Genomic DNA, 23,339 nt, shown 5'->3' with positions numbered 1-23,339 from the left:
TAAGTATTTTCTTTCAAATTCATTTCCAGTTATACAGAAATTTTGTTCTTCTGTTTTACAACTTATGGACTCAGTCATTCTGCTAAATGATGTACTGGTCATTTTTTTTTCATTTATACTCTTTGCAATACTTTAAAAATATTATGACTACTAGCCTTCAAAATAGATCCAGATTTATACATGAATTTTAAATGTCATAAAACTTAAAACAAATTGTTTTAACATGTAAAACAGAATAGGATAAATCAGTAGTTTGTGAAAGTAATAAAATCCCCAAAGTTTCTCAAACAATATTTACTCAGTCCTAAAGCACTTTGAAAGATTGAGGGCAGGAGGAGAAGGGGACGACAGAGGATGAGATGGCTGGATGGCATCACCGACTCAATGGACATGAGTTTGGGTAAACTCCGGGAGTTGGTGACGGACAGGGAGGCCTGGCATGCTGTGGTTCATGGGGTTGTAAAGAGTCAGACACAACTGAGTGACTGAACTGAACTGAAAGCACTTTGAAAGAAAATCACACTTGACCTAACCAAAAGGCCAAGAAGTGATGAAAGCAAATATTTCAAGAATAACTATTTTATCTTTTAATTAGAATTAGAATCTTTTGAGTAAAACTTTGTTCCCTAGGAAAATACCAACAGTAATAATGTCTCTTTTTTTCCTTCTCACATATTCAACCAAAAATCAATCACTGTTTGATCACAATTTGGAAACAGTTAAGGATCAGCAAGTTTCTGCCATCCTAAGGGGAGGAATCAGAAAAATAAACCTTATAATTCAAGGATAATGAAGTACAAAGTATTTGCATATTTCACTAGAGTTTGCTCATATAAGACATGTGCTCTCTCTGTTCAAGTTTCAGCTTTATGATTTTACACACTCATCTTTCAAAGTAGTCCACCTGTGCTTGTTAGTAATCACTAAAGAGAAACACAATAATTTATTTTGCAAAGCTGTTACTGTGCATGTGTTGCTTTTTCTTTATAAGATATTGATTTTGCTCTGACTTACTTCTTTTTCAGCATCTTCTAGTTTCTTTTTCTTACTCTCAGGCATTAAATCATCCAACCAGCTGAGTTCCCGTTTGGTAAACAAAAAGTCCATCAATTTTCTTACAAATACCAGAGCTAACACCTGAAGGAAATAATAAAAGATGTTAAAACAAGGAAAAAATATAAATGGGAGATTTAGATTTGTTTGTTTTTTTGGTAGAAACAAGTCAACTAAAATTAGGTCTGATATTAAAGTGAAATTTTGATATATGTGTGTATAATAGATATTGTCTAACTTTTGCTTCCTTCAATTTCTTTTCTTACCACATCTCCAGAATAGTGGCTATGATTCTACCCATTATAGGAGGCATTTAAAGAAGCAATGAAAAAAACTATATTTTTGACCATTTCCTTAAAAACACTTTAAGAATATTAAACCTTTAATACCTATGCTGATAATATTTTAATCATTTATAGTCATTCAAATTCTAGTACTTTAGCTTTGAAATACTTGAAACTCATCTAAAATATTTAATAAAATTTAATTTTAAAAGTTTCCTTAACTTTTCAGATTTGCTAGTATATCTTTAAAGTTAAATTGTGCAAGTTTACATTTTCTACCCAACTTTAATTAATTCAAACTAATGTTCAGAATGATAGAGATAAAACTAGTATGAATCACTGAAATTCATATATAATCTAAAACCCAATCTTAATTACTGGTTTTAGTGGCTAAAGTTTATACCAAGGTTTCCAATAACTGTTCAAAATTATTCTATTGTTCCAATTTGTTCATGGATTTTTAGTGAGAGCAGAAAATCAGAGGGAGAAAAAGAGCTGACTTAGAAGTTTCATACCATCATGGGAAAGACAATAGCAGCTCGTGAAACTTTTATTATCCACAAAAGGCCGAGGCAACTCATCTGAATAACTGTGAAGAGATGGACTTTTCGAAGTGGCACATGCCTTAGATATATAAAATCTGGTTGATGTTTTGCAGGCATCCAGAAGAGCTTTATTCTATCAAAGAACTAAAAGATAAACAGACTAAATTGCTTTTTACAGACAACAATAAAAGTAGGACAAGTAAATGTATAATATAGTCCAATATATGGTACATCTAGATCACACTTCCATTGACATCTGGGCGTCAGGACTATGCGATTGTTAAGTGTACATTCTGAAAGACCACAACTTCAGTTTTATAATATCTCATATTTTCTCAAATGTGGATACAGGTTATAATTAAGAGAGTTTAATAACACTGATGCCAATGCTAAACATTGCTCCCTCAGAGAGTATAGCCTTGAGACAAAACATAATCATCACCCTTGTCTTCATCATCACCTGTCAATTTCTTCCTTTACTTGTCCTTTAAGTACTGGGGTTCCCTGCACCCTTCTTTACTGAGTATTTCATCCATAACCTCTGTTTCGGCTTTCACACACTTGCTAGGCTCCCAGCCCTCAGTCTCTACTGCAGCTCTTTCTGACTCGAGCTCTAGACTCACATGCAGCTGCTGTGTGGGATGTTCCTCCCTATTTTGATTCTGCTGTTTTGACCTTGCCACTCTCATCCCCATAAATGGTTTTGGTGCTGTTCCTAAAAATACAAATACCTTGGCCATAAAGATTTAACCTAGATGAATTGTTATTAATAAAGGATTTCCAGAGCAAATTTTAACAGTTTAATTTATTGATCAGTTTCCTCTACTACACTGTCAAATCATTTATATATATTTTCAATTGTATCTTATTAACATTATTTTCATCTGGATCAAGGTTATTCCTGTTTAAACTTTATCATAAAGACAGTACATTATTTTTGGACTAGATATTATTTTAATAGCTTTGACATTTTTACCCATCAAAGTTAATTTTATCAATTCAAATTTTATAGATTAAGTGTCCACAAGAATGTGAAATCTTCAATCATATTTTACTTAACAAAATGTACTGCATGTTATGCAGTTTATGCAGATCATTTTGTTTAATTTTTCTCAGGCCAAATTTTACAGTTTTCAGTGTTTCCAACAAGAAGTGATGATTTAGAAAATGACAGTTTCAATCACTGTCAGTTCTATTTTATACAATGGAATATCTCCTATGTGTTTTAAGAGTAACATTAGATTTAGTCCTTAGCTAATTCATATGAGAATATTGTAAGCAATCTTCACCAAATTTTCCAAAATTACTCGAATACGCCGAGGAACAAAAATGCCCATAGAGTCAAATGGGTGTCAGTGTAGAGTCCAGAGAAGGCAATGGCACCCCACTCCAGTACTCTTGCCTGGAAAATCCCATGGACAGAGGAGCCTGGTGGGCTGCAGTCCAGGGGGTCGCAGAGAGTCGGACACGACTGAGCAACTTCACTTTCACTTTTCACTTTTATGCATTGGAGAAGGAAATGGCAACCCACTCCAGTGTTCTTGCCTGGAGAATCCCAGGGACGGGGGAGCCTGGTGGGCCGCCGTCTATGGGGTCGCACAGAGTTGGACACGACTGAAGCAACTTAGCAGCAGCAGCAGCAGTGTAGTGTCATACATCATGTTTTACTGACACCTTCTCATATCCCCAATTCAACACGTTCCTTCTGTTTTTACCTGTCTTATGGCACAGCATGACCTTCCCTGGGGCATCTAAACCAGAATCACACATAATTGAGTCCATCCAGTGTCCATTTATTTAGTCATATTCATTTACACCTTCCAAAAAATTTGTTGAAAACCTATGCAGAGTACTAAGTGCTGAATTAGTTCCTGGTTTGTCCCTCTCTATATTGTCCACAAATATTTCACTGGGTCTTTTTATCTCTAACTCCTAAATATCTCTTAAAATTACATATCATTAAATAAATAAAACTCAGTGCATGGTGGAGATAGGAATAAGGAAAAAATAAAGTTAAATCCTCAGGGCTATAAATGAATGTTTCAATTTCTATAGAACTAATTTTTTCCCCAGCTACCATTTCTCCATGTGTGAAGTTATGTTATTGCATAACTGTACTTCAGTGTGTGGGTGATTCCATTGTTATTGCTTAAATGGCACATTTGCTTTACTTTGGATCCTTAAAGTGTTGGAATGAATATAAATGTGGTTATATATCTGAGTACAGAAACAGCGTTCATAAGAACACTATGTTCTGTTTTTCCTGCCATGTTGCACAATAAGAAACCTAGATAAATTTCTTAATATTGCCAAACAGGTAATATACAAGATTCTTCGAACAAACGGGTAACAAATTAACACGTTTCTTGAACTGCTGATATTCTGCACATTTTTAATTATTACTGCTCAAGTACCTAATGATAGTCATGATAAATGTATTCTGAGTTTTGCATGTACCTTTGATCTTGTCCTAATATCAGCATCCCATTTCTCCATACAGTTAGCCACAATATTCCAAATAGGAATTTCAGTTCCCTGAGTTCAGGGCTCACTTAAATTTTCACTAACTCTGTTTCTTAGTGTGAGACCCTATTTGCTGTTTCATTTGTGCTATTTAGAACTCATTATACTTTTCTCATGGGTCTTTGATAATATTTTCCTCAACTTTCATTTGAAAGATTCACACCCCAAATAATTCCAAAATTTGACATTCTTGTTTAGTTCCAAAGCTCATGGGTATAATAAAATCATGTGAGTGGAATTAGGGGGAAATCTGTTGAAGTTATCAAAATGATTTTACTTTATTTCTTAAACTTCTGCTGCTGTATTTATGTGAGCCTGAGGCCTAATAATAAATACTTTTCACTTACAGATGAAATTAGTACTCATAGAACTTTTGCCAAAGGCAAAAAAAAAAAAAAACCCAGCAAAACAAATAAACAAAACCTCTTCAGCACTCTTCCCTATCTGTCTTACCAGACCAATTCTTTAAAAATTTTTTTCATACATAAAGTTATAAATGAACAAATTAAATGTAGTTAGAGTAAAATTAAATGCATAACACTTCTCAAGTGTTATAACAATGAAACATTCAGTTATAACCCTAAGGATTGTACTTGATTTCTTAAGATTCAACACATCTTCTCCCAAGTTACTTTTACCCAGTATCAGGATGAACACACTCATCCTATCGACTTTGGGTGATTAGTGATCTTACAGTAACATCGTGTTAAAGTTCTATCTTGGTTCTGACATCCAATAGCATCCTCGGGCCTAAGAGGTTTTCTTCTCCCAAGGTCAGAAACTGATTTATTATTTTTTCAGGAAAAGAGTTCCTGTACTGCCTGTCCCTCAGCGTTGAGAGTTTAGCCAAGATCTTCCACGGTGCTGCTGCCACATCACACATTTTGTCCAATCAAGCAGGCTGTAGTGACCTTAAATAACCCTAGCCCCTCATGCAAGTGCATACCTTAGACAGCTACCCGCAGAGTCACAAGTAAATATAAGTTCCTAGTATAATTTCCCCAATGGCCCTTGTGATCAACAACCTCCTCTCCCTGCTCCTTATGTACCCCTTAGATAAGACCTCTGTAAAGCTCACCAAACCCTGCTCTTCCGATCTGGAGAGCCCAGTTTCAGCCTTAGCCAAGGAACCCCAAAGTGCTCCACCCACTGACCCTAATAAAGGCTTCTGCCCTAGGTCCTGTCTCTCTCTCTCTGTCTCCACTTTGTCTTGGCCTCCCCACGTGGCCCCTCAAGGCCAGGTCCTTCCTGTGAAGACCTATGAGTGATAAACTTTTCTATTTCTGTTTCTCTTGTGGTCTGTTGTTAAAGCGCCAGTTCACCATCTAACACCCTGTGCTCCACTTAAAAAGTGTTAATTTGACGAATTAATAACATTTAGTCAGATGACTGTTCCTTTATAGGTCACTGAACAGTAATGAGTCTATCTTGTCAAAGAAAAAATGGCAATTTATATTTTCTTTTAGCCAACAAAAATAAATTATACAATAAATAATCCTCAAACTAGTCTCCTTTTCAAGAAAATTTAAGTGTTTGGGAACAACAGTCTTGTTATAAAACAAGATTATTCAAAGGAAATTTTATTTATTTTTTTGTTTGCTAATGTATGTGTATTTAGTAGTATATTCATTTTTTAAAATTTAAATTTATATATTTTAATTGGAGGCTAATTACCTTACAATATTGTATTGGTTTTGCCATACATCAACATGAATCCGCCATGGGTAGAAATCTGTATTAGTTTCCTAGTGCTGCTGTAACAAATTATAACTCGGTGGCTTAAACAATAGAAATTTATTTTCTCACAGGTGTGGAGGCAAGAATTTCAAAATTGAGGTTTTGGTGGGGTCTTGTTCTGTCTGAAGGCTGAAGGGAAGAAAATTTTCTTGCCTCTTCCAGCTTGTTGGTTCCTGATATACCCTGACTTGTGGTGGCAAAATTCCAGTCTCTGCCTCGACCTTTATGTGGCTTTCTTCCCTGTGTCTCTGTGTCCTCTTGTCTTCTTATAAGGACTCCAGTCATTGGATTTAGGGTTCATGCTAAATTCAGGGTAAGCTCCTCTTGAAATCCATAACCGATTTTATCTGCAAAGACTTTATTTCCAAATAAGGTCACATTCTGAGATTCCAGGTGGATGTGCGGGGAAGGGGTACTATTCAACTCACTATAATAACATAAGCAGGAATAATTTGCCAACAGTCTCAGTAAAAATGTAAAATAATCTTGTGGCACTTAAAAAAAAATGTTTTAAATTTTATTCATTTAATTTTGGGCTGCTCTGAGTCTTCATTGCTGCAGGCAGCTTTTCTCCAGTTGCAAGTTGGGGCTACTCTTTGTTGCACAGCATGGGCTCTAGGGCACACAGGCTTCAGCAGCTGCAGCACACGGGCTCAGGAATTGCGACCTGAGGGCCGTAGGGCGGGCTCAATAGTTGTGGCGCACGGGCTTAGTGGCTCCATGGTATGTGAAATCTTCCCAAACCAAGGATCAAACCAGTGTCCCCTGCACTGGCAGGCAGATTCTCATCCACTGTACCACTAGGGAAGTTCCTCTTCTGGTATTTTTTAAATGTGTCCACAAATTCCTTGATATTATTCTCTTCAAGCGATGGAGTCTAAATTTCCCTCCTTGTGTGTGCCAACTGGCCACAATGACTGGCTTCTAACAAATATAAGAAAAGTGGAAGTGACCACGTGTGACTCTGTAGACTGTCAGTAGGCACAGTGACTTCAGCCTCACTCTGCCTCATATTTCTCATTCAGATGGAGGTTAGGGTCTCTGTTGTGATGACACTTAAGTGTCTGATGGAGAGGCCGCTTACCAATAGCCAGAGAGGCACTACCATCTCTTGCCCTCAGCATTGGGATAAGCCATCTTGGATAAACACCTTCTAGTCCTATCCAAGCTTTCAAATGACTGCAGTTCTTGTCCACATCTTGCTAGCAGCCACATAAGGCATCTTGAGCCAAAATCACCCAGCTATTTTGTTTCCAAGTTTATGACCCACAGAAACTGTGAGATAATAAATGTTTACTGTTTTAAGCCAATAAGTTTTACAGCAATTTTTTAGGTAACAGTGGGAAATTAATGCAAAAGCTATTTTTATTTAACAAATAATTAAACAATCTATAAGGTTTTCCTTATTAATTTATAAAAATAATTCTACAAAGACAATTGCAATAATAACAGAAAAGCAAACATAAAAGGCAAAAATCACCCAGAATCTTATTACCTTAACAAATTGTTTTTCTTTCTCCACCTTCCTTTTTAATCTACCCACACTCAGAGTTTCTTAAACCTGTGGTAGTTACAACTTGTTTTCTCACTTTTTCACCTCACATTTCACTTTGTCATAAGCATTTTTACTGTGTTATTTTTATGGTCATTGTATTTATCAATTTTAAATTACTTTATCAAATTTAAATTAACCATAGATTGCTTAATCATTTTACTGTTGTTGAGTAATTGTATTGTTTCCAGTATTTTGATAATATGTGTTACAAGGAACATCTTTGTGTATACTTTTTTTTACTATTTTCATTGATCCACATATATCATACAGTATCAAAGATTAAAAGCATTTTAATATTTTATACAGTTTTAAATATACTGATATCCTTTTCTAAAAGGATTATAAAGTATAAACTTTTACAGTTTTAACATGTGTGTGTGTTAGTCACTCAGATGTCCAATTGTTTGCAACCCCATAGACTGTAGCCCGCCAGGCTCCTCTGTCCATGGGATGCTCCAGGCCAGAATACTGGAGTGGGTAGCCATTCCTGTCTCCAGGGGATCTTCCCAACCCAGGGATTGAACCTGGGTCTCCCACACTGCAGGCAGATTCTATACTGTGTGAGCCACCAGGGAAGCCCCACAGTTTCAATATACTAATAGTAAACAGAAGTACCCTCAGATTATGAACCATTTTTAAGAATTTTTTAAGACATTTAACTGTAGACTGAAAGCTACTCCTCAGATAATGACATTTTCTTAGCTCTCAAGTGACTTTGCATCAACAGGCCTTAAGATATGTCATCACAGCTTTACTGTAGATACTTTACTTACTATATTACTATAAAGTAATTTACCTGAATTCCTTTTAGTGACGAAGCACCCATATAAAGAAACACTCCATACAGCACTGGCATAGGAATAAACTGTAAAAGAACAATTAGAAAAAAGGCACAGGTTATTTTCAAATATAATGTGGTTGAGACATTTTGTACTTCCAAAGAAAAAACACAGAAAGGTAAATATTTTAGAAGTATGGGGCAGAGCCAGAAGACACAGGCTCAAATCCCAGCTCTAGCACTTTTTAGCTGCATAGCCTTAGGTAAGTCACCTAAGCTTTCTGTGCCTTAGTTTCCCAATATCTAAACAGGGATAATAAGAAGTCTATTAGACATTTTTAATAGGTCAAAATCAATAAAATCACATGATGTATAATAAACAATTAATATCAAGTATATTTTGCTACATTAGGGAAATTTAAATGAATTCAATTATTTTAAATGAATTAAAATCTTTAAAATGAATTCAGTTATTTTAAACATAAAAAAAAAGTACATCCAATAACAATGTCCATGTAGTAGTTTTATGGAACATTTAAAATACAAAACTGTATATGTGGCCATGATCATGGCATTGCTTATCTCTACGCCTCCCCCTTTACTGCTGCTGCTGCTGCTAAGTCACTTCAGTCGTGTCCAACTCTGTGCGACCCCATAGACGGCAGCCCATGAGGCTCCCCCGTCCCTGGGTTCTCTAGGCAAGAACACTGGAGTGGGTTGCCATTTCCTTCTCCAATGCATGAAAGTGAAAAGTGAAAGTGAAGTCGCTCAGTCGTGACCGACTCTTAGCGACCCCATGGACTGCAGCCTACTAGGCTCCTCCGTCCATGGGATTTTCCAGGCAAGAGTACTGGAGTGGGGTGCCATTGCCTTCTCCGCCCCCCTTTACTAAGTAATAGTAATTGCAAATGTATCTGTCCACTGACAAGAAATTAGAAACTTTCTTTTGTGTAGGCATACATTAAACTCAGGTCACAAGTTAGTCAGAGATGAGTGACTGTTTCCCAGAACTTGATTACCATTTCAAAATTACAATAATAATTTATACATCAAATTTACTTGGCCAGATTAAATTTTTTACATACTTAAGGATTCTAAAATATAGCACATAATTTCCCTTGGTAAGAAGCTATATAAACATGATAAAAAAAATTCATCACTTTCATCACATGCCATACAATATTTACAAATTGATGGCTTAGACTCAAATTAAATTTCTTAAAGAATAATATATATATTCTGCCTTTTCTCAAATTCACAAAGGGAGATTTCATTACCTTCAGAATACTAGTCATAAAGACTGATGAGCCCATGAGAATGAAAATCATAAGCCCAGTAACTCTTTGCTCCCGAATGCCAAGAAATTTGGGTTGTTCTCCTGGAGCTGAACATTCAGATTCCAGTTTCAGGCTGTTGACATGAGTGATGGAAAGGACAGTGGCAGCCACAAACCATGGCAGGCCCATGATGGAGCACACACCCAGCATGACAGCCACCATTAACAGATCCAGATGGTACCCACAACCTTTCTGTTAAGAGAAAGAAAACAGGATTCTCATTCCACCTGAATTTGGCATAAATACCAATGACACCACCACCACAGAACAGAAAAGAACAGAAAAGAGGTACTGTTTTGAATCTTATATAACCGATTCTGAAATGCAAAATAAATTAAAGATAAAAAGAGAATAGTCTCAAAATATACAGTCCACTTACAGAAAAGCTACAGATGTTCCTACTGCAATTATGATAATAGTGACTTCTACATATTTTAATAGATATAATTCTGGCTTACTAGTACATTAGTTTCCATTCTATTTCTACTGAACAGGTAAAGTCATTATCAAATACAGTCCCTTTACTTTGGTTCCTTAAATGGGCAGGCTAATTTGTAATTCATGTCTTTCATCATTAATTTATACAAAAAATTATTGAGCATCAATTATATATCAGGCATTAGGCTGAGAAAACAAAGTAACGACTGTGTCCCCAGTAGAACTAAGAATGGCCTGGTTGTGACTAGACACCACTTCCTGACAATATCCAGGAAGCCCTTTGCTAAGAACTCCTAAAGGATAAACTCTTGTTAAGTCCTTTCCATTTACCCTCTTTTGTCTCAATGGTTGACTTTTATTGTGAAAAATAATATCATAGAACCTAAACTTCCTTTTACATACTCATTTTTATCCTAGCATAGAACTATCTTGTTCTCATCTCTTGCAGCACTAGAAAATTTGGCCTCTCCTTAAAATGACAGTTTTGTGCTTTCTATCCCCTATATGATTCTACTCCATCACTGACTTCCAGATGTTGCAAACTTCAGTGTTCTCTTGAATGAAATAGGAAATGTAAATAAGGAAAAATGGATGCATGGGACATGCGGAGGTGTGGAGAACTGAAGACTGTTCCCTTGAGGAAACTGGTTGGCTAAGAGTCCTTAGAGGACACAAACAAGATGAGGAACAGCTCTGTCACCATCACCCATAGGAAACTGACAGTGTAAAGCCTAAGAGTTAGCAAACGTTATTTTACATTCCAACTTTAAATGACTACTTCATGAGAGGTAGTGTAATAAGATGGTTAAGCGTATAAGTTCTGGAGACAGGTTCAATTCAGTTCAGTCGCTCAGTCATGTCCCACTCTTTGCAACCCTATGCACTGCAGCATGCCACGCCTCCCATCCATCACCAACTCCCAGAGTTAACCCAAACTCATGTCCATCGAGTCGGTGATGCCATCCAGCCATCTCATCCTCTGTCGTCCCCTTCTCCTGTCCCCAATCCCTCCCAGCATCAGAGACTTTTCCAGTGAGTCAACTCTTGGCGTGAGGTGGCCAAAGTATTGGAGTTTCAGCTTTAGCATCATTCCTGCCAAAGAACACCCAGGACTGATCTCCTTCAGAATGGACTGGTTGGATCTCCTTGCAGTCCAAGGGACTCTCAAGAGTCTTCTCCAACACCACAATTCAAAAGCATCAATTCTTCAGCGCTCAGCTTTCTTCACAGTCCAACTCTCACATCCATACATGACCACTGAAAAACCATTGACTAGACAGGTTGGAAGAAGCACAAGCTGGAATCAAGATTGCTGGGAGAAATATCAATAACCTCAGATATGCAGATGACACCACCCTTATGACAGAAAGTGAAGAGGAACTCAAAAGCCTCTTGATGAAAGTGAAAGAGGAGAGTGAAAAAGTTGGCTTAAAGCTCAACATTCAGGAAACGAAGGTCATGGCATCTGGTCCCATCACTTCATGGGAAATAGATGGGGAAACAGTGAAAACAGTGTCACACTTTATTTTTTTGGGCTCCAAAATCACTGCAGATGGTGATTACAGCCATGAAATTAAAAGACGCCTACTCCTTGGAAGGAAGGTTATGACCAACCTAGGTAGCATATTCAAAGCAGAGACATTACTTTGCCAACAAGTGTCCATCTAGTCAAGGCTATGGTTTTTCCTGTGGTCATGTATGGATGTGAGAGTTGGACTGTGAAGAAAGCTGAGCGCCGAAGAATGATGCTTTTGAACTGTGGTGTTGGAGAAGACTCTTGAGAGTCCCTTGGACTGCAAGGAGATCCAACCAGTCCATTCTGAAGGAGATCAGTCCTTGGTGTTCTTTGGCAGGAATGATGCTAAAGCTGAAACTCCAGTACTTTGGCCACCTCATGCGAAGAGTTGACTCATTGGAAAAGATTCTGATGCTGGGAGGGATTGGGGACAGGAGGAAAAGGGGACGATAGAGGATGAGATGGCTGGATGGCATCACCGACTCGATGGATATGAGTTTGGGTTAACTCTGGGAGTTGGTGATAGGCAGGGAGGCCTGGCGTGCTGCAGTTCATTGGGTCACAAAGAGCTGGACACGACTGAGACACTGAACTGAACTGAACTGAACTGAGACGGACCTTTGTTGGCAAAGTAATGTCTCTGCTTTTGAATATGCTATCTAGGTTGGTCATCACTTTCCTTTCAACGAGTAAGCATCTTTTAATTTCATGGCTGCAATCACCATCTGCAGTGATTTTGGAGCCCCAAAAAATAAAGTCTGACACTGTTTCCATTGTTTCCCCATCCATTTCCCATGAAGTGATGGGACCAGATGCCATGATCTTAGTTTTCTGAATGTTGAGCTTTAAGACAACTTGTTCACTCTCCTCTTTCATCAAGAGGCTTTCTAGTTCCTCTTCACTTTCTGCCATAAGGGTAGTGTCATCTGCATATCTGAGGTTATTGATATTTCTCCCGGCAATCTTGATTCCACCTTGTGCTTCTTCCAGCCCAGAGTTTCTCATGATGTACTCTGCATAGAAGTTAAATAAGCAGGGTGACAATATACAGCCTTGATGCATTCCTTTTCCTATATGGAACCAGTCTGTTGTTCCATGTCCAGTTCTAACTGTTGCTTCCTGACCTGCATATAGGTTTCTCAACAGGCAGGTCAGGTGGTCTGGTATTCCCATGTCTTTCAGAATTTCCCACAGTTTATTGTGATCCACACAGTCAAAGGCTTTGACATAGTCAATAAAGCAGAAATAGATGTTTTTCTGGAACTCTTTTACTTTTTCCATGATCCAGCCAGGAATCAAATGCCAGCTTAAGCAATGATCTTGAATGAATCATCTAAACTTTTGTGCCTCTGTTTCCCTATGTGAAAAATGGTGATGATGATGACAAGAGACATAGTGCTGAGTTGTTCTGAGAATTAAATAATTTACAAATGATTTTCACATCATTTAGAACAATGTCTGATATATTAGCAAGCACCAAGTAAATGTTAGGGACTACCATATTTTCACAGTTGAACAAAAACTTTCTTCTTTTGTACTTACTTGTTTCAAGGCTCTTTAATAAAAATATGTATATGTTTCTTAAGGGCAGGTAAACTTATCACATAATTTCTCAGTATATCCCAGTTTTTAGTGCAATCATTAACATACAATAAGCAATCAAAAAGTCACAGACTGGCAATTTTAAAAGGAAATATGCATAACTGAAACATTTTTAGAATCAAATTTAGGTGTAATTTTAAAATAAATATAACTGTTAAATTTATTATTATGAATGTGAGCAGAAATTCCTAATTATTCTAGAGGAGTAATTTTGACTTTTTTTACAGGCAGTCTTACCAAGCTGCAAGCAGTGTCTCGTTTATCTGAAAGCCAATATAGCCTTGAAGGTAAAACATACTGAGTATTTGATGTGTATTTGTCATGGTAGTGTTTTCTTTCTGCTATTTTATTTCATTGTTTTATTAAGAAAAACACCCTTAAAATCAGTTGTACTTCCTTCCCTTTCTGCTTACCCCTGCCAAATTATAAAAGTGCAGGAAATGACAGAGAAAAGAAAATGAGAATGCCCACACAAGAACCTTTTTCCTCCTGCATTGCCACCGATTCAGTGGCACTCTTCCTTGGGTCAGCTTAGCTGCAGTAACGCTCCAGGTTCACCCAATGCCTAAACTCAATTTCACTTGTGAATATGACCCTAGACAATTTTTCGGCTAATAAATCTGGAGAGATTTTCTGCTAATAACTCTGGAGAGGTTTTCTGGAGAGAGCTGGAAGGCGGGAAGAGAAACACCTTTGTATCAGCATGACCAAGAAAGTATAAGAAGCTTCACCAGAGCCAGACTATGGTCCCCTAGTCCTTTTGCAGAACATCTTGGAAGATGTAGTTGCATAGGATAGAACTCAAATTTTAGTCCCATTGGGCTTCCTATGACTCAGTGGAAAAGAATCCTTCTGCCAATGCAGGAGACGTGGGTTCGATCCCTGGTCGAGGAAGATCCCACATGCTGAGGGACAATTAAGCCCACATGCCACAACTACTGAGCCTGTTCTCTAGAGCCTGCGAGTCCCAACTACGGAGTCCACGTGCTCTAGAACCTGTGCTCCACAACAAGAGAAGCCACCACGGCGAGAAGCCTGCACGTCCCAACTGGAGAGTATCCCCCACTCACCACAACTAGAGAAAAGCCTGCATAGCAACCAAGACCCAGCGCAGTCAAAAATAATACGTTAATTAAATAAGCAAAAATTTTCAGTCCCAAAGAAAAAGAAGGACAGTCTTAACCAGTTAGACAAGTCTTGTCCTAGGAACATAGGACAGCAAAGGACCTGATCTTCGAGCCCTTGCCACTGAGGCAGTACAATATAAATGGTGCCCCTGGGCTGTTGTGCAAATCTGTGGTAGTGCTAAGAGAGAGTGGAAGAGGTGCTAGCAGCTGAGAGATAGACACGAGAGGAAGGCAGAGGACATGGGGACTTGAGAGTCAGGCTTATGCTTTCAGGACACCCCGGTCTTTCCCACAGTATATGCTCCCTATGGCATAAGAACATGAGGAAGGCCTTCTTCATGACAACCATTTCCTATAGTTCTTGTCTTAGTGTTTCAAAAATATGACGTGGTAGCCTGGATGGGAGGGGAGTTTGGAGGAGAATGTAGGGCTGAATCCCTTCGTTGTTTACCTGAAACTATCACAACATTGTTAGTTGGCTATACCCCAGAACAAAATTATAAGTTTTTAAAAAATAAAATCACTTGCTTGCTGTTAAAAAAAATATGATACAAATGTAAACTGTGGGATGCTAGACTGCAGTAAGCAGACAAAATAACACTTTCCAAGAGAATAATTTCCTTTTTAAATTTAGAAAGCTAGCTTTGTAAAGTCCAAGCAGATAATAAAATCAAAAATACAATTTCCCCCTGATTATGTTGTACAACAATGGGAGCAGCTTAATTTAATGTGAGTCAAAGGAAATAAAGCAGTTCTGGCACTTCCACTAATTAATCATCATCCTTCATCTTGCCTTCCATTTAAAATGTCTTCAAAACCATGGTCTTTGTAACCAAATTATTAGCTGATAGGCATGCCAGCCAAAAGGAAGTATCCCTTTGTCAGAGAGAGAACTCTGTACCTTCTAACATATTTCTGTAGATTTTTTTTCTGAAATAAAGACAGAATCAGAGCTTCTATTCTCACATTCATCCATGAAACACGGGAAATGGACATATGGGAGGAAAAGGGAGCATAGCAACAGGTGATGCTACACCAGACCCCACTGAAACCAACATGCAGCAAGACAAGAGGCCAGCCAAGAGGACCATCTGATGCCCAGATGCCACTGCTGAAAAAATTCATTCCAAGCTTGGCAGCAATTTCCTGCATCTGTCAAGTTAACCACATAAAAGACTATAGATTGACATGAAGAACCAGGCTGACAAAGAGGGCAGAAAAGAACATATCAAATGCCATAATCATCAAGAGAATGTGGTGCCAAATGAATGTGGCAAATGCATTCATTTACTCCAGTGATCTGGGATTGTATTGCTGTTTATTAAAAAATGATGTCAAAAGAAGCCTGAACTGTCTACAGAAACATGAAGAAAAGCCCACAGTTATATCTTAACAGAAACTTTCTTTTCTGAAAGACAGTAGCTTTCCACTTTTAGAGAATATACTTCTTTTAAAAGTGGAAATTTTTCATGATTTTCAAAGGGATTCAGTTAACCAATGTTTATTCTACTTCTCTAGGGTAGAAACAAACAAATGAGAAATGCTAGCGAGAGTATGGATTTGCATCTACATATAATATGAATGGCAATTTGCATTCTCAAGTTTTTACATTTGCAACTCTGATGCTTTTGAGTGACCTAAAGATCATGAGGTGTTGTGAGTTAAAGTTTTGCTGGTCTTGAAATTCTTCATTCTGAGGGAGGAGTCAGTCACTTACCCTGTGAGTTGGCGCTAGACTCTTCAGCTCAACACAGCTTTATTGCATATGTAGTAACACAAAATGACAAAAAAAAATTTAGTAGTAGGAGAAAAATCCTCTAAAATAAAAAAATTCCTCTAGGAGAAAACCTCAGCAACTGGTTTTGGTAATGGAAGGGAAGAAAAAAGTGAAAAGACCTAAAACATAAGTTTGGAAGAGATAAAGAATGAAATGATGAAATTTATAGGTGACTTGGCTATGTGATGTCGACTTAAATATATAACATGACCTCTACCAGATGCTTGATACAGAATCTAGAAATCGTCATTCATTTAACTATCTCAGGGAACACTCCAATCAAGAAAAAAATGGGTTTTCAAATAAGAAAAGAAAATCAGCAAAAGTTGATAATGTGGTTAACTTGTGGTCTGGGGATATATTCAAGAAACAGGTGTCTTTTTGTGACAATGTGGTTCAAGTAAAAGCCAGAGAATGTGCAGACATTTCAGGGAAGCAACAGGTGGGGAGAGCGGTTATGGAACAGACCGTTACTCTGAGTAAAGAACATTCTGAGAAAGTGATTTTTTGCTGTTAACAGGAAAATCAGTAGCAGCAGGCCACGTGATACTGAAGCTTAGAGAACACAGGGTTAGAGGCCAAAAAGAAAAGAATTCAGTGTAGATAAAATATGTTCACTGGACAGAACTTACTTTGAAAATATCCGTATCCAAAGGAAATTGGGGGTGTTCAGACTCATAGTGGCCAAGAAAAGACCAACTCTTCTTCTTGTGACAATATAGCAAAGCCTTATCTGGCTTTATGATTACACCAGATTTGCTCTGTCTATTAAATCCAGGCTATTAAGGGGTAAAATAGGCATCTTTTGACTATACAGCAATTTGTACAATAAAAAGTAATGTATAAATAATATAATACAGTTTAATAATATAGTCTCAACTTCATTTTAGTGACAAAAATATTAAATGCTTTAATTCGACAAAAGCATTTAATTCTAGAAAAGAAGGTAATTGAAAGGACAACTTAAAGAATGCTTTACTATATTTTAGCTATTCTACATGATACATAAAGGTGGAATAACATAGTACATTTATTGATCTGGAGCTTTGGAAAGTCTGTGAATGTCAAGGGCCTACCATGGACTCAGGAAGAAGAGGAACAAGCATTATGTGATTATAAGGTAGAGAGACTTGGAAAGGGCAAGCATACAGGACAGCCACAGAGGTAACATCACTCTTGGCAATTCTTCATTTACTTCTACGTTCTGTCTTAATACAATTCCACTAATATTTGGGAAACAAATATACAAAGAGAATTTTTCAGTGAAATTAGTAATATTTCTGCCTAATAATAAAAGCAAAAACAAAAAAACCCCAACTTCCTTTGAAAGGGAAAGAATGATTATATAGCTTTCTTTCTAAAACAAGAGTCTTTTAGTTCATTTAAAAACACGTGTCATACAGGGAAATATATAAACTTCCATTAAAATGATAATGCAGCCTATACTGTTGACATGGGAGGATTACCATGATAATGCTCTTACGCAAAAAAAAAAAAAAAAACACATGCAACATATGCAGTATGAAAATACATATTTTGGTATACAATAAAAATAGAGATGAGAAAAATGGAGATATTTTCAGTTTTAAAAAATAAACTGGTGTCTAGGAAAAATGTTTTCCTACTTCTTAGAGAATAGCAGACTAACAGTGTTCAACATAAAGTTCTTAACACCAGCTTTATAGATTACTTAACTCTGTAACTTTAATAATTAGGTTGTGGCAGTATTTGCTTTTGCAGAAGGCTGATATTTTAATATCAAATATTTTTGAATGATTGATATTAAATAAGTTGACTACTAACTTGGAAATCTGAATTTCTTATTTCGAGAGCTGTAAATGATTCAAAGTTTCCAATATTGAATAATGTAGTTCAGCAGTATTTTGGAGCCAGCTCATATAGACTTATAAGAGCCAATTGTTTAATTTTCAATTTTCTTCCTGCCAATTGATGTCACTTTGGTAGCTTGAAATGGGCCATGATGGGAGTATTCACATCATGAAAATCGGCAAACATTATAAATCAGGGTATTTTTTTTACACACAGAGAACTGGTTGTTAAACATGTACCAGCACATCATTGGTCTAGTTCCTAAGAACTTAATGTGATATTTTTGTAGAATATATCTTTAATAATTAAAATTTTCCTTTGACAAAAACAAGAAGTTAATATGAACTCATTTTTTTTAAAAAGTTTTGAGCACTCTTGTTACTTTCTAAAAACAGAATAAAAAAAATGCTCTTTATTTTAAAACAGATACACATTCTCCCCAATATAATAGACAAAATTCCTTTTCAGTAGGATTTATTGCAAATAACTGTGGTTTCTTATATTTATGTCATTACTGCTGCTGCTAAGTCGCTTCAGTCATGTCCGACTCTGTGCGACCCCATAGACGGGCAGCCCACCAGGCTCCCCTGTCCCTGGGATTCTCCAGGCAAGAACACTGGAGTATGTTGCCATTTCCTTCTCCAATGTATGAAAGTGAAAAGTGAAAGTGAAGTCACTCAGTCATGTCCGACTCTTCGCGACTCCATGGAGTACAGCCTACCAGGCTCCTCTGCCCATAAGATTTTCCAGGCAAGAGTACTGGAGTGGGTTGCCATTGCCTTCTCCATACTGGAAACCTAAGAGTTTCAAATTTCTGGAGGAGTCAGATAGAGAGAAAATAAAATTGTTTTGTTTATAACATATAATTTTACCAAATTATTTTCATAATTAGTTTGAGAGGAAGGTTTTCCCTACTCCCAGAAAACACAAGATTCAAACCTGTAATTTTTCAGATAGAAACCATAAAAGTTATAATATTCACTGGTTCATTCAGTCCTTTGTTAACTTTTGTGAAGTCATCAGGTTTTACTATGTCATTACTACTTCCTATCAAATAGTTCAATCAGGTTTTTAAAATCTTTCTAAGGTACATACTTAAAAATTCTTAAAGTATAATTTCTGTTGCTCTGACAAAATTTTTCCTAGAATTTAAAGAATATATGACGATAGCTCAACCATTATCCCATGATACCAGAAAAAAACAGGATTGTGCGTGCTCTAATTTTTATAAGGTTTGATTCAGAGTACTTTTAACCATTCAGTGATTTTGTTGGTTTAATTTAACTTAATATATTCCTATAAATGACAGTGCTCACATTACGTATCTCATACCAATGAACAACTTTATTCACAGTTGCAAAATGGCAGGGTCAGAATATAATAAATAAAATATATTTATATTTATTCTCTTTGTAAAAGAAAATCATTGAAATCTGCAATAAAACTAAACAAAGATGTCACTTAAAAACTATAACATTTATAACTTGGTTTTGATGTCATAGACATTATAGATGGAGAAATAACTAAAGAAAATTGAGAATTATTTGAAGATGCAATTTTTTCCAAAATAAATGCAATCTAATAGACAGAGTCAAATATAGAAATAGAAGAATCTCAGATGTAAGACAAATTGGTAAAACTACACTTCACCAAAACAGACCATTTCATTAAAATGTGTTAAACATGGTAAAGAACACTAGAACTTTGGCAACATTTTAAAATTTTAAGTCCTAGAGATAAGGTTTTAGAATTTAGAGCTCAGCCAAGTGCCATAAATAAATTAACTAATAATCAATTTAAGCTTATTGTAAGACAAAGTACCGTGAATATAGAAAATAAAATTATAAATCGGAAATTTTAATATTTCACTCTGCAAATGACTATAGAATACAAAGTATAATACAGAATACAAAGCATAATGAACATAACAAACATCAATTGAGCTCAGTTAAATCATAATGATTTACATTAAAATAGATGCTAAAACATACCTTTAGCTTATGTTCTTTTCTGTTGATAATGACAGCTGTAATCTGTTGGTCCATAAAAATTAGAATAGTACAAAGTAAAGCTGGAATAATAGCAGCTATTACTGTCCACCATGGATTTGGACCTAAAGGTGTAACAAACCAGCCACGATCATCTCTTGTGGGCTGTGAAAAATTAAAGAATGCACAGTTATTAACTGGATTAATAAATATCTAATCAAATGAAGTCTTACAGACAATACCAGGAAAGCCCTAATTATAAACTGATACGCCAAGTAATTATATTTTTTTTAACTTTTTATTTTTTTAAATTTTATTTTATTTTTAAACTTTACATAATTGTATTAGTTTTGCCAAATATCAAAATGAATCCGCCACAGGTATACATGTGTTCCCCATCCTGAACCCTCCTCCCTCCTCCCTCCCCATACCATCCCTCTGGGTCGTCCCAGTGCACTAGCCCCAAGCATCCAGTATCGTTAATAACAATATTCACAAAACCTGGTACCAGGCACCATTCTAAGTGTTTTAAATATTTCAGCTCACTTTTTCCTTCACAATAGTCTAAAGAAGTAACAGACAAGGAAACAGGCATAGGGAATAAATTTCTCAAGGTCCCAAAGCTAGTGAGTGGTGAAGACAAGATTTCAACTCTGATAGACTGGCTCAAAAATCTGTGTTCTCAATCAATATCTATATTAAATAAAATTATATTACCATTATCATATGTGCTATTGGATTGGCAAATTCATTCACTTTTACAAATATCACATTGACAACTGTGTATAACTCATTTTAGATGTGTATCCAGGCCACTAAGTAAAAACAGCAAAAAGACACTCAGGGAAGGGTTCTAAACATGGCTGGTGCCTGAGATGAGTCCCAGATGAATTCATTTTGACAATTCTTTGAGGAAGTCCCCAGCTCTGTTTGATAGGTGAGAAAACAAGGTTCAAAGAGATTAAGTAACTGGCCCAAGGACATAGTTGTAATGTGGTTCAAACTCTATTTCAGACCTAATTTTATTTGTTTTCCAATCCCTATCCATTGTGCAATTCTGCAAAAAGAAAATGCATTTCCCTTATTTTAAAAATGTTTCCTTATCTTTTAGGAATATAGATATTCCTACTGGAAGAATTAACAGGAAACTTTTTCAAGTGGCTTCCAGGTCTCTATTTCTGTGATTACTATTTATTTTTTAATATTAGACCAAAATTGTAGTTGGGCTGTGAGCATTTTATTTTCTGTTATATTAATCAATATTCTTTATATTTTCATGAAAATCCCAAGTGGTAGGTTTATAGCTATCATCTGAATAAAAATTAGACCTACAAAGATGGAGAGATAGTAAATGTTATGATAACTTCACCTTGAAAACACTTGGTACTTGTAGTTTTGGAGACGGGATCCCAATGGCATAGTCAATTAAAACCATACATAGAATCGTAAGAAAGACAGCAAAGTCACTCACTATGGATCGAACCTAAAGATGATTAAAACACTTGTCACTTGAAGGAACTATAAATAGTGAGGAATACTCAGGAACATAATCTAGAATCACACTTTATGACATGATATCATAATATTACATTTTATACATACTATAATGTTACTGTTAATTCTGTCATATTTATATTTATGTACCTCTGTCATTAAGATAAATATACACTCAACCTGTTCAAAATGAGGCATTATGGAATAGCTACAATGCTGATTGTACTGTTTTCAGTATTTATTTAAAATCTAAGTTTATTAAGGGAATCATGCATGGTACTTACACCAGTGATGATGATAAAAATCTAAGTTTATTATGAATTCCAATGTGTGAATATTTAAAATACAGAATAACATTGAATGGAGAGAATTTGGCTAAATTTTAATACTCTTTCTCACACAGGTAACATTTTAATATGATAAACCCTCAAACACTATAAAACAAAATCTGTTTTTATTGAAGTATCAAAATAGTTAGTTTATCTGAGATATAAGTATAGCAGCAGGTAATGTGCACAATAGAGTAAGTAAAATTAAAAGTTATTCTATTTCTCATTTATAAAGTCTTCTTTGAGCAAAATCCTTAAACAATATTCAGTAAGATCTGGCTTTTATTAGGATGCCTTTATGTCACACACACAAACACATACAAAATTCAGGAGTTTAATGAAAAAATCAATTCTATATTAATCAAATTAAGCTGTTGGAGGAAAGAAATGAATCTTCCAACTTAGAGAAGGAAGAGGTAACAAAAACAGAAGTTTCTCTCAAACAGTTCTTAAAACATTTTCCCAGAGTAGAATTTTCATCACAATTTTTAGCTCATCTCTCAAAAGCCTGTTTTCTTGTTTCTCTTCTTTCTTTTCTTCTCTCTCCCTCCCTTCCTTCCTTAGTCCTTTTTTGGCTGAGTCAGGCCTTATAGGTGTTACTTTGCAGTGTTAAATATTGAACTAAGCTGTTTCTCTGTTTACTTTCTTTTCCAAATATGCAGATGCAAACGTGGTGGGTTAGGGGGAGGGACTGACACTTTAAAAATGAAAAAGAGGATAGTGTTCCAATGAGTCTTGCAGGGGCTTTCCCAATTACAAAATGTAACAGTGGCTCCTATGAGGTGTCTGTCAGGCTGGAATAGTTCCCACTGTTCACTGGGCAAGAAAGTGACAATCAGTAATGCAGTGTGCGCTTCTGAGTTCCAAAAATGAAAGTCGGAACGTGGGAGTTTATCTCTGGGATTTGAAGTTAGGAGATAAGCCTAGAGGCCATCTGCACTCCCAGCATCAGTCTCACGAAATGCTTCCTCTTCCCCACCTCACCACACCTCACTCCTAATATGGCAGCTCAATCACCCAAAAACCTTTTAGTGGCCCCTTTAATGACAGTAATCGCTCTTTATTTTGTCCTAAAATACACATATCACCGTAACATGCTTTATGCTGGTAGACATTTTGATCAGAAAAACTGTAGTCTGAGTACCTTGGTTGGAAAATAGCGGCTAGTCTTGAACTGCTTCAACGTGGCTGACAGAGTAACTGTGGAAAAGAAGAGGATCACTGACCAAAACAGAACATCTGGAACATAGGGGTGCTCGTGGCCGCAGGCTCGTCCAACATACTCCCCGTGCAGTGATTTGCATTCCTGCCAGAGAAGTAAAACAAATGGAGCTATTAAGGAAAAAAGGTGGATGTAGTTCTTTCAGAAAACTAATGTCTTAGGATCACTTGTAGTTGAGTTGCCAAGGTTTTTCATTAAGGCTCA

At 36.4% G+C, this 23,339-nt stretch overlaps 1 protein-coding gene across 3 annotated transcripts in view; it reads right to left on the bottom strand.

Annotated features, from left to right (window-relative positions):
- SLC4A10 (solute carrier family 4 member 10) overlaps window positions 1-23,339 on the bottom strand; it is a 247,679-nt gene that overhangs the window by 17,014 nt on the left and 207,326 nt on the right. For all 3 annotated transcript variants that reach the window (XM_070380872.1, XM_070380873.1, XM_070380874.1), the window contains 7 exons: window positions 23,058-23,219; window positions 21,460-21,573; window positions 20,094-20,255; window positions 9,753-10,004; window positions 8,494-8,562; window positions 1,853-2,026; window positions 1,015-1,137 (listed from right to left, as the gene is read on the bottom strand). In XM_070380872.1, the coding sequence (XP_070236973.1) occupies window positions 1,015-1,137; window positions 1,853-2,026; window positions 8,494-8,562; window positions 9,753-10,004; window positions 20,094-20,255; window positions 21,460-21,573; window positions 23,058-23,219 (1,056 nt within the window). The remainder of the gene's footprint in view (window positions 1-1,014; window positions 1,138-1,852; window positions 2,027-8,493; window positions 8,563-9,752; window positions 10,005-20,093; window positions 20,256-21,459; window positions 21,574-23,057; window positions 23,220-23,339) is intronic.

Source organism: Bos mutus, chromosome 2 (genome assembly GCF_027580195.1).
Source record: "Bos mutus isolate GX-2022 chromosome 2, NWIPB_WYAK_1.1, whole genome shotgun sequence".
Taxonomy (NCBI): Eukaryota; Metazoa; Chordata; class Mammalia; order Artiodactyla; family Bovidae; genus Bos; species Bos mutus.
Note: the sequence above shows the minus strand (reverse complement) of the source record. Positions and strands in the feature narration are given on the sequence as shown.